At 41.5% G+C, this 13,081-nt stretch overlaps 1 protein-coding gene across 1 annotated transcript in view; it reads right to left on the reverse strand.

Annotated features, from left to right (window-relative positions):
* The window catches only part of LOC144790830 (potassium channel subfamily U member 1-like), a 264,388-nt gene extending 252,994 nt beyond the window's left edge, over window positions 1-11,394 (reverse strand). Inside the window, exon 1 of the mRNA XM_078665502.1 lies at window positions 11,287-11,394. Coding sequence (XP_078521628.1) covers window positions 11,287-11,394 — 108 coding nt within the window. The remainder of the gene's footprint in view (window positions 1-11,286) is intronic.
* Between the last annotated feature and the right edge of the window lie 1,687 nt (window positions 11,395-13,081).

The following is a 13,081-nucleotide window of genomic DNA, read 5'->3' on the forward strand; positions in this document are numbered from 1 at the left end:
GAACTCTACACCATTGCATCGTAATCGGTCCCATAGTTGTTAATGCAAGCCTAGGGCCTACTTTAAGTGTAGCTCAGATATTTAGATTAGCTAACTGTTGAAAGTAATCACCGATGAAACGAGGTAAGGTTCCAGTTACTTTATTATTGGCCATCCACTCTCCTCAACCACAAGTGAATCACCAACATTCTAAGGCAGACTCTCAAAGGAGAGTCCAAAGGGAAACAGGGGGAAGGGGTGGGCAGGGAAGTACCTAAAGGGAAGGAAAAGAAGATTACAACACTAACATATTGGTAAGAGCACATAGAGGACCCTGAAAAGAGGTTTTTTTTGTCCTCCTACTTACCTACTTGTGAGCTCCCTCTGAATTTGTAATCAATTCTGATGTTTTGGTCCCAAGTATGCCAAATTGCGACATTACTTCACCTATTTTACATTGTTTATATTGTTTCTTGTTTTCAGGACTTTTTAGGAGCCCTACCACCATTTGGTTGGGTTTATTGTATTACAATTTTATGCCACTTAGCACTTTACTGCCATAAGGTGCTTTTTTTAAAATATATTTCTTTTTATGTGATTTGCTCTTACTTTCTAATATTTGCAATCTATGTTCGCCGGAAATGAGAAAGTGGTTATGTGCTTGTGCTGCCCAGTTGTTCTTTTCGTTTTTTTTCCTGTACTTTTATGGCCTTGCGGACAATATATTTAAGATTTCACTCGGACAAAACCAGTGAAATTCAGCAGTTATAGTAACATGAGCTAATTATAACTCACATATTATGTCGTCCAGCCTTATACTTTTTAAAGTTATTACCTGAAACCCTTCACCTGTCATTACCTCGTCTCATTTTTTTGGAGTGCTCTGCAAAGATGGAAACTGCACTTATGACGTGTAATAAGGTAAAAAGATCTTAATTGCTATGTTTTTATTGTTCCATTTGAATGAATGTGCCTATTAATATGAAGTATGAGTGGTATTATTGCAATTTATACTTCTATGTCTTTTTTATGATTGTTTATCAATTTTCCCTTTTTATTATATATAGTATACTTTTTATGCGCCTTTTTGTACTGGCGACATAAAGTGTCATAACTGACTGACCTCACATATTATATCACTCATGACATGGTCAGTGTATCAATTATGACATCTAAAATGACATCATTGATGATATCATCCAGTGATTGCGAGTGCTTTCTAAAACTTTTTTTGTGTTAAACATATATACTAAGGTACCACAAAAATAAAACTAGTGAACTTTGTGTACTATTAATGAGTGATTCCTTTTTTAATCATAGTTTATCTGAGTCACTGTGGACTGTGTGTGTATGGGTGCCTAATGGCTATACAGGTGTGTGAGTGGGTGCCTGATTGACAATACAGGTGGGTAATTGGGTGCGTGAGTTGCTGCATTGGTGTATAAGTGGGTAACTGAGTAGCTGTGTGGGTGACTTAGTGGCTGTGTGAATGGCTGTATTGGTGAGTGAGTGGCTGTGTGAGTGGCTGTTTGGGTGAGTGAGTGGTGTTTCAATGATTGTATGGGGGTTCACTGACAAAATATCAACCCCCCCAAAATATCGTTCTACAAAAATATTGTGACATAAATATTGATGTCAAAAATATTGTCCGTCTATACTTATCATGTAAATGACAACAATATTTTTTTTAAGTTTGTTATCACTAAAATCGTTGAATAAAATATTGTTTTTTAAAATGTATTTACTTTTAAATAGTAAACAGTAAATATATAAAAAAAATAACTAATATAATGCAAATTAATTGTAGTTAAATATTGTAAAATAAATATAACAATTACACTTAGTTTAAAAACCTAAAACACACATATATAGTACTATTTATGTATATATTTATGTACACATAATTAAAAATACAATTATACTAGCAATTCAAATTAATATTATACTTTAGAAATAATTTTTAAATTTAGTAATATAACAAATATATATATAATTGGGTGAGTGAGTTGCTGCATTGGTGTATAAGTGGGTATCTGAGTAGCTGTGTGGGTGACTTACTGGCTGTGTGAATGGCTGTATTGGTGAGTGAGTGGCTGTGTGAGTGGCTGTTTGGGTGAGTGAGTGGTGTTTCAATGATTGTATGGGGGTTCACTGACAAAATATCAACCCCCCCAAAATATCGTTCTACAAAAATATTGTGACATAAATATCGATGTCAAAAATATTGTCCGTATATACTTATCATGTAAATGACAACAATATTTTTTTAAAGTTTGTTATCACTAAAATCGTTGAATAAAATATTGTTTTTTAAAATATATTTACTTTTAAATAGTAAACAGTAAATATATTAAAAAAATAACTAATATAATGCAAATTAATTGTAGTTAAATATTGTAAAATAAATATAACAATTACACTTAGTTTAAAAACCTAAAACACACATATATAGTAATATTTATATATATATTTATGTACACATAATTAAAAATAAAATTATACTAGCAATTCAAATTAATATTATACTTTAGAAATAATTTTTAAATTTAGTAATATAAAAAAAATATATATATATATATATATATATATGCAATAACATAAAAAATGTAAAAACAAAACAATTTAATTGCAAGTGAAAAACTAAACAAACATTAAAAATGTCACTTTACTAACGATATATTACATATTATAAACATTAATCATTATAAAAAATATCATTTTAAATACACAAAAACATAATAATATAAATGTAAACAATATACAGTAAACTATAAAATTTTACAAATAATATATTATTCCCACTTTGGGCCCGATTCTGATGCGGTTAGGAAGGCCCCCTAATGGCATTTGCTCCTTCCAAATAGGATCGGGAGCGACCCAGTGCCCCATTATGATGCGGTTAGGAACATGTGCTCCCATTTAAGTCAATGGGAGTCCAACCAAATCGTATCTGGAAGCATCCGGATGCATCGTACTTGGTCAGTCGGACTCTCCCGATCCGAGTGGGTCGGAAACCATTTCTAACCCGATTCAGTCGGGAACCATTTCCAACCCACATCAGAACCAGCCCCTAAAAGTTATACAAGAGTAGCCAAACTGTTGAACTCAGGAAGGGTAAAATATACCAGTCCCACTCCCTGCGGTGCAGTACTAGAGACATTTTTGGATTGCGGAGGAGTAAACCTTACTATTCCCACTCCAGTCAGTGGAAAAGTAGGGAAAGTGTTGAAATAGTGAGGGCTAAAAGTTACTATTACCACTTCAGTCAGTGCAACAGTAGGGAAAGTGTTGGATTGCAGAGGAGTAAAATGTACTCAAGTCATTGCAACATTAGAAACAGATTAATTCACTTCAATAAAATACATTTTTTTAGAAACATACTAAATAACACAAAATATAAATATGTAAAGATAAAAAAAATCGTAATATAATTGAATAAAAATGTATTTTTTAGTACATATCATACATTTCCTAACAAAAACGCCCCTGTAACCTTTGTTTTTTTCATTGAATATGTAAGATTTTTTTAAATTTCATTTCCCAACAAGTAACCACTGACCTTTGACACCGAAGGGCCGATTTCAGTGTCAGGCGGAATTCCTTCCACCCGATACCAACTCGGTCCTGGGACCAACTAACACCTGGTTGGCAGACCCACCCGCCTAATTAGGATTAGACCGAACAGTGTTTCGTCGCATTCCTGCATTTCACTTTGAGAGCATGCATTATGGCCGTAAACCGGCTGTAATGCATGTTCCCATAGAAAAATGGGAGGTGTGGTTTATCCCTGCACCCCTCAAGGTGCCTGCCACGGGGTGCAGGGATCAACAGTGGAGCACGAAGTTGTCCCCTCGGACCCCAACCGAGGTCGCATTTCCAAGGGGGCCCTGCTGTCGGCCCCCAAACATGCTCTCCGAAACCATGCCGGAAACCGTGCATCATAATCTCAAGGGTGAAATGGCCCACCCTTGAGATTACTGGCTGGCTTCCGGCTGGCTGACGGGCTCCTGGAGCACGTCATAATCCAGAAGGAATGACCAGCCAGCAGTTTACTTTCCGACTGTCTAGATCCTAATTAGGTAGTCGGAATGTACACCGAGCGGCCCATTACGATGTGGCCCTGAAAGCTCTGACCATCGGTCGGAGCCTTTATGGGCCGCATCATAATCGGCCCTCAAGTGTGTGAGTGAGTACATGAGTGTCACAGTGGGTGAATGAGTGTCTGAAGTAAGTGGGTGTGAGAGAGTATGAGTGGGGCTGTAAGTGTGTATATGAGTGTTTGCGTGGGTCTATGAGTGAGTGTGTGAGTCTCTCATAGGGATAGGTGGGAAACTATGCTCCGCCAGTGGAGTTTGCGGTCTTTTACCACTCCGCACTCTGCTTGGAACATGGAGTTCGGCAAAAGCTCAGCCAACCACCAACAAAGTGGAGTTTACTGATGCGCTCACCCCTAAACGTCATCCCCTAACCAGTATTGCACCAAGAATCCCTGTTAAAAAGTGGTTGAGAAAGAGGGTGAGGCCTCCGACGAGGTCTGAACAATCCCGCTGTAGGGGAATTATTTGTGGCAACAATACTGGGTTCCTGTCCCCTAACATCCCTCGGCAGCCAAGGGGACTTTATCCTCCAACCATTAGTGCACAAGGAGGCCCCTTTTCAGAGTGGTTGAGAAAGGGGGTGTCTGAGCAATCCCGCTGTGGGGGTCCTACTTTTGGCAACAATTGGGGTTCTTGGCCCCCAAAGACACTCAGCAGCCAAGGGCAATTCATTACCCAAATAGTAGTGTGCTAGGAGGCCCTTTTGCAGACTGGTTGTGAAAGGGGGCAGGGCCTCCAACAACGTCTCAGCCTCTTTCTGTTTGTTGCTTACCTTTATTCTGCCTCTTTATGCTCATTTCTAACCTTTATTCTGCCTCTTTATGCTCATTTTGCATGTTTGTTTTACCTCTTTCTTCTCATTGCTGACGATTATTTTGCCTCTTGCTACTTGTTTCTCACTTTTATTTTGCCTCGTGGTGCTGGTTTCTGACCTCTATTTTGCTTCTTTCTGCTAGTTTCTCACCTTCATTTTGCCTCTTTCTGCTCATTTCTGAACTTGTTTCTTGCTCATTTCTGACCTTTATTCTGCCTATTTCTGTGAGTTTCTCACCTTTATTTTGCTCATTTTGCTTTATTTTATTTTGCTCATTGCTGACATTTATTTTGCCTCTTTCTGCTCATTTTTCACCTTTTTGACTCTTTCTGCTAATTACTGACCTCTATTTCTCATCTTTCTGCTCATTGCTGACCTTTATTTTGTCTCTTCTGCTCATTTCCGACCTTCATTCCACCTGTTTCTGCTTGTTTCTCACCTTTATTCTGTCTCTTTCTGCATGTTTCTCACCTTTATTTTGACTCTTTCTGCTCTTTGCTGACCTCTTTTTGCCTCTTTATGCACCTTGCTGACTTTTATTCTGTCTCTTGCTTCAAATTTCTCACCTTTATCTGGCCTCTTTCTACTCGTTGCTAACCTTTATTCTGCCTCTTTTTGCCGGTTGCTGACCTTTATTCTGCCTCTTGCTGGGTTGCTGACCTTTATTTTGCCTCTTTCTGCTTGTTTCTCCAATTTATTTTTACTATTTCTGCTCGTTGCTGACCTTTATTTTGCCTCATGCTGCTCGTTTCTCACCTTTATTCTGCCTCTTTCTGCTCATTTCTCACCTTAATTTTGCCTCGTTCTGGTCATTGCTGACCATTATTTTGCGTCTTTCTGCTCTTTGCTGACCTTTATTCTGCCTCTTTCGGCTTGTTTCTCACTTTTATTTTGCCTCTGTTTGCTTGTTTCTCACCTTTATTCTGCCTCTTTCTAGCAATTTCTCACCTTTATTTTGCCTCTTTCTGCTCTTCCCTAGGACGACGGGGGAGCCTCAAGGCCCCTGCGGTTCCAGCCGGCTCTCCACCTCCTGCGGGAACTGGCATTGCTGCTGCTCAGCGGGGGCTGCTGGAAAAGCAGCTCCCTCCATTCAGGAGCAATCATTTAATCTAGTTTCCTGCCCACATGTCGGCGGACAGGGAGAGAGATACTTTAACTGGCCCTGCCCGCTGGAAGCGGAGTCTTTCCTTTAGCTTGGCGGGAGTGTCAATGCTCCCATCAAGCTACAGCAACCAGCTACGTTGCAGGAGCCGGCCTGGGGGATGGTGGTCCCCAGGGCCATGTATGGCTCCTGGGCGAGGGTAACGCTGCCTTCCTCCTTTGTAGTTTATCAGCCAGCACTGGAGAGGTGGTGGTCCCTGGGACTCTATATGTCCTGGGAGATGGGCTGTGCAGCCTCCTCCCACATTTAAAATGGTATTTTCGCCCTGAAGAGATGGCTTTCCCTGGGGCCCATGGCGGGGTCTGTGTGGCCCCTTGTTACACAATATAAGCCACGGGGAGATGGTGGTTCCAGAGGCACAAAAATGCTAAAGGAGGGGGGCCAGTGTACCCCCTCCTTTCAATGTTATATAAACACACATTCCCCTTGGACCTGGCCCATCTGGGGGCAATAATCTAAACAAGCATAGGAGCCTGCACTTGTTTTTTCAAAACAAAATTTGCTGCGAATTTGCTGCATTTTTTTCCAGCACTTATAGTTATGTAAGGAAAGTATCTATTACTCATGTCCCCTCCATACACAGTTTTTTCAATACTAATTTTATTGCAAATGTTGCAGTTTTATTATCAATGATGTCATAGAAGATGTCATGACTGATGTGGGGAACTTAGCAGTGCATGGTGCGGGTGCGAGTTATAGTTACCTTAGGGAACAAGTTATAGTTTCCTGACATAACTATGACCATAAGAGCTGACTTTCTACAGTCAGTTTTATGTGTGTAAAATCTGAACCAAAGTATAATGTACCTGTACCCTTTGTTTTATTAGTGAATTACTAGTTTTTTAAATGTAAAGTAATATTTATTTACCGTACAATCGGACAAGCATGGCGGAACTTTGGCTGTTGGGGTTGTCCACCCTCCATATGCTGTCAACCCCACACTGTGCATGGCCTTTGGCTGTACACAGTAGCAGGTTGGCCACTAGGTCTGGCCTGCTTCCAAGCTCTGTGACCAAACTCCAAAGGCAACCAATTCATTGGCCCCCTCCCCAGGCCACTTTTGGCCCCAGCGATCCCATTACCCAGGGCCTGGTGCATTTTTTAGGTGCCTCCCTTTCTGGGCTGCTTTTGGCCCCAGGAACCCAATACTCCGATGTTGGGCAACATATTGCAGGGGGGGCGCACAAGACCCTGCCAGTCTGATTTAGGGCCCAGGGACCCCATCCTCAACCTTATTTAATGGAGCAGGGTTGGCTGCCCCCTACCCAGGCCAATTATTTTGCCCTGGGGACCCTATCTCCTAGGGCCCAGCACATTTTGTGGGGGAGGAGGCAAGTGCATGACTGGCTGCGTCAGTCTGTGAGTGGGTGAATGAGTGTTTTTGTGGTATCTGTGAATGGCTGTATGGGTGTGTAAGTGCCTGTTTTGGTGTGTAAGTGAGTGGATGTATGAGTGCATGTGTGAGCAGCTGTGTGTGTCTCTGAGTGGGTGTGTGAGTGGGTTTTTATGTCTGTGAGGGAGTGTGTGAGTAACTGTATGGATGTGTGGGTGTGTGTGAGTGTATGTGTAGGTGTGTGAGAGGATGTATGAGTGGGAATGTGAGTGGTTGTATGAGTTTCTAAGAGGATATATGAGTGGCTGTGTGGGTATGTCAGGGGGTGTTAGTAGGATCGTGAGTAGATGTGTGAGTGGGTATGTGAGTGGCTGTGTGGGACTATGTGGGGCTGCGTGGAGTCACGGATTCACAGAGGAATTCACATGAGCTCTGCGCTGAGCACAGCGGTGGACCTGCATTCAAAGTTATTTTTGCTTGTTTCATGAACTATAGAAATGTATGGTTTACTACTTAAATGTTAATTTATCAATTATGAATTAAACTAATAAAAGATGTAACAAGACAGAGTACTCCTGAGCCTTGGGCACATATATATATATAATTGTTTTATGGTCTATACCTGTGGGTCAACTGATAAGGGTGATGGCGCTAGTTGGAAATACACAGTTGTTAGTATTGGTAATTTCTAAGTGCAGTGCTATAAGTTAGGGAGATTCATCCCACTCCCAAAGTTTTAATCAGAAGATCAATGGTCAAACAAGTTCCATATCCCACGTACATGCTTATTATATAATACAGATATATCAGTAGTTATTTGAGAAGACAATCGTGTGAGGTTATTCATAACTTTATGTAATAAAAGTCTTCCAAAAATCAGTTTTCTTCAATTCGATTCTTTATTCTTTAGCCTCAGAGTTAACACGTGTTTTGTCGCTGTAGGTGTAATCACATGACTTTGTCAGGGCTGTCTTAATTTGTTGAAGGCAAATCAAATCTTGTGTCCGGTTATTCTTCTGACCCGGTCCATCATCTAATAAAGCGACAATGTACCCCTCAGTATGAGTCACTGGTGTCAAGTCATCAATTCATAGGAATGTTGCAGCTAAGTATGCAGCACCACTAGAACTGTGTTTGATCTCTGAATTCTGTTTTGTGTTTTCAAGTCAGCAAGAAGTCTTCCTATACCGAGGGGTACATTGTCACTTTAGTAGATGATGGTCCGGGATGGAAGTGTAACGGGACACAAAATTTGATTTGCCTTAAACAAATTAAGACAGCCCTGACGAAGTCGCAGGATTACACCTACAGCGATGAAACACGTGCTGGCTCTGAGGCTAAAAAATAAAGAATTGACTTGAAGGAAACAGAATATTGGGAGACTTTTATTGTATAAATGTATAAATAACCTCACGTGATTGTCTTCTCAAATAACTACCAATATATCTGTAATATGTAATAAGCGTGTGCTTAGGGTATGGAACTTATCTCATTTTTTTAAGATGGATTGCTAGCAATATACTGAAAGGTTAGATGGAATATATTTCTTGTATTAGATTTCCTGAGTATGCCTGGCCTTGAAGAAATGCCTGGGCCTATGCACCTTCAATGACTAATACATGTGAGTCACTAGATGCCTACCAGCACTCATCTGTAAACTGACCTCCAGTGTGCCGGTCACTGGTGGTCCATTAGGAAAATCTACCCTATCGCCCTTGCTGTACCTGCCAGTTTGGCATATTTTAGGAATTGACTATGACCCTCCCAAACATCTCCTTGACATCCCGAAAGGGAATAAAGATCTTACCAGGGTACAAGGTCCCCAAAAAACTACAGCCATCCTCTCTCCACTGAACTACTGACATACCATTGCCAATATGTCGAAAGGGCAGATGACCCCATATTTTAAACAGTCTAGCAAATGGTGGTCATTTTAGAACCCAAAGGCTATCTTCTACCTTACGCATGCTGTTTGTCTGATGTATGTATGTTCAACACTGCTTGCTCTAAACTATTAATGTGAAAATATCTTCTGCAAATCAAAGTAGTACTCTCATGCCCACACACACCTCCTAGATAAAAATGATTACATAATAAATATTAATCGGAGTATTTTATATGGTTCCCCTTGCAATTAATTGCAAACTAAAACAGTACATACACATATCTAATTAATTGACGCATATTTCCTTAGTCTTACTATTAGTGGCTCTTGCTCATACTGACCCATGAGGCATCCCGTCCTTGTCTGACTAAATGCAATAAGGAAACCATCATGCATACTCTATCCGGCCCCTGTATAGGACCTGGACGAACTCAGGCCCTGATCATCTGCTATCTTACTAGACCACTGGACATCTTCCCTTACTCTAAGTTACTCTACTGATACATTACCTAAGTGCTTCCTCCTGCCGAAACCCTACCAGCAAAACACCGACAACACAGACAACACCCAACAGAAAGTTGCTGAAGATTCAGCATCCAGGGTTCAAGGGTTACTGAATCTGAGAAGGTCGAGGGATGTTGGTCTCCTCTGTCCAGTTGTTAGATCCTCCTAATTAGTTCACGCACATGGCCTATAATTCTTTCCTGCACACAGTGCTTGAAATTAGAAGGGACAATGCGCTCCGAATTGTGCATATTGTTGCCTTCATTAGCACACATCATCACATATACAAACAAAACACTAGGAAATTAACATATTGCCTCCATGGAAAGGGGCGTTGGCATGAGAAAAAAAAAGAATACCAAAGAAAGGTAGTCCAAGAAGAAACACACAGTGGAAAATCTAACACAGTGATACTTGATTAGGGAACACAACAAGTACAGGGTGACGAAGAGATATTCATGTATGTTTGGAGCAGCGTTATGCAGTGACCACGAATACCTGGTTGCTATGAAAGGAAAGCAGATACACCAGGACAGCAGCGGACAGAAAGGCACTCATGCCGAGACAGGGAGATCAATGACAATGTGACAGGGAGCATCACACAGCATGTCAAGGAACAAACTAACACCACGAAAGATAACACATAGCACTAGAGACAAAGACACTGGTAGAGCTTTGCAGGCACAAATGATGGGTGGGAGACATCATTCTGCTAACCAGAGAACAGTCCGCAGGAAAACCAGCTCACTTACTAGTAAATCCATCACACTATGGGCCATATTATCAAGAACGACGTTAAAATTATCACCGCTTTAGCTGCAGGAAACTTCAGCTAAAGCTGAGATAATGTGCTTGATAATATGCCCTTGTGAATTCCCATAGAAGCCCATGTTCACACCAGAACCTGGTCTTCAATGGGAATTCATAAGGGCATAATATCAAGCCCATTATCGCCGCTTTAGCGGCGATAATTTTAACACCATTCTTGATAATATGCCCCCATGAGTTCTAAGGAATGGCAGAGGTGTTCTACATAAATTCACAATATCACAGCAAAACACAAATGACACACACAGGTTCATGGACACATGGGGTCAAGAAGACATCAGAACAAGGAGGTAAAAAGCAAAGAATACAAATAGTAAATGTGATGTAAAGTGCAGACAGATCACTCAGGAAGAGAGGGACATTTGGACAAGAAAACCCAGTGACAGGAAGACACAGTCACGGGAAGCCACATGCTAAGTGAGTCACATAGCCAAAAGCAGGCAAAGTGCAAAGCTAATGAACTTCATACAAGTGTACAGTCAAGATATACATTTTGCATACCCCTACAACTGAAACTGGATCAGCCGGTATGTTGAACTCATCAGTTACTCTGATTCCTATTAGCACTTTTTTCACCTTCTTGTTACTGACAGAATTCAAGTAAATGATGAGATGAGGAAAATACATTTTTATAATGAGTCACATAAAGTAAAAAACTATTGTGGACATGATTCTACTACTTACGGTAGACATTATGGAATCCATGAGAGTATCAGAAAAGACTGATCCTGAGGAATATAGCCGTGTTCTGAAAAGTTTCCTATTGGCGCACTCAGGATCAGCACCGCACATATTCAGGAAGTGCACATTGGAACCATTTTCTACAAGAAAAATATTAAACAATTCCTTAACATCTTTAACATCAACACTCACTAAAGTCTGACATTACTTTGACCCTGGTAACAATCATCGTCATTCCCTGAGATCAACTACCTCTGTCCAAGCAGGCATTCTGTTAAAACTCCCACAAAAATCATAATTCAACTTTTCGTAATCCTTATCATCATTTCCTAAGGTCTGATGACACTTGGAGCATATTTACAGGAGCTAACACCGCAACAGCGTCACCTATTTTGATGCTGTGGCAGTTTTTTTGGTGCCATATTTACAAAGTAATTCTAGAGCCCTTCAGCGTCAATTAGGCACTGCTAGCGCCTATTATTCTTATTGCCAGTTCCGTCAGTTGGAGTTTTCTGTAATGATACGCAAGGTAGGGATTACCCCGGAAAGAGCATTGGAAAACTGACGCGGCCGTATGTACAAGGATTTTCCGAATCTCTGCAACTTTTGAAAAACAGGCGTTGAGTACCAATAGCAGCAGTTTTTTACTGCTAGGAAATGCAGGCATAAAAATGATGCGTGGACACTGGTATAAAGTGGAACATACCCAAATAACTTTGACAAACTCAACTACGCCATGGATCTACTACTCTTACAGCTCAAGCACCAAGGAGACACCCGCCACCACCACAGAGGCAGTGCAGGAGAAGGGAGCAGACATACCGCCAGCAGGTTACTCTCATTGACCTCAGGGAGGAGGAGGTCATTGCCCAGTACAGGCTCAGGAGGGAGTCCATTGTCTGCCTCCTGCATCAGATAGCACCATGGCTGCAGCTAACATGTCAGCGCTGCACCAACATACCTTTGCAGGCCAAGCTCCTGGCTGTCCTGCACATGCTGGCATCTGAAACTTTCCCCGAGTGGCAGGGGTATCTCAAGCATCCTTCTCAAGGTTCATTCTCTCCGTCCTGGATGCCATCATAAGCCTCACACCCCTGTACCTGTACTTTCCCAACACAATGCACCAACGACAGAAGAACAAGCAATGGCTTTTATGCCACTGCATGATTTTCACATGTGTTGGGGAAGTGAACTGCACCCATGTGTAACTTGTTTATCCGATGGCAACCTCACACATCTACTGCAACAGGAAGCACACCTATGAAATAAACATGCAGGCAATCGTGGACCATCTGGGCCTCTTCATATTTATCCTTGCGAGGCAAACCTGGCAGCGCTCATGACTCCTTCATCTTCCGGCATTCCACCATCCATGAGCACTTTCAGAATAGGAGCAAAGCAAATGGCCTACAGGTTGGTAAGTACTTGTCAAGCACATGACAGTTAATTATGTAGGAATACGTTGAGATATCAGTTTTGGGTTGAATGAGACAGTGCACAGAAAGTTGGTGTGGGCCTACATACTTGCGCCATACTACATGGCATATGCACAACGAAATCCTACAAGTCACACATGTTGATACCGCCAATTGCTCTGTGGGCCACATGTACAAGTATACTGTGCTGCTGGAGTATCACTATTTGTGATGCTCTGGTGGAGCAGCTCCCCAAATCATATCAATGTGGAAGAGGTGTGGCGCCGCGGCCAGGGCGACTGACGCTGGAATCTGGGGATCACGGTTCGATCCCCGGCTCCGGCGGCAGGTTAGCCCAGCACCATGTGACTCTGGGCAATAGC

This window comes from Lissotriton helveticus, chromosome 11 (assembly GCF_964261635.1).
Source record: "Lissotriton helveticus chromosome 11, aLisHel1.1, whole genome shotgun sequence".
NCBI classification, from domain to species: Eukaryota; Metazoa; Chordata; class Amphibia; order Caudata; family Salamandridae; genus Lissotriton; species Lissotriton helveticus.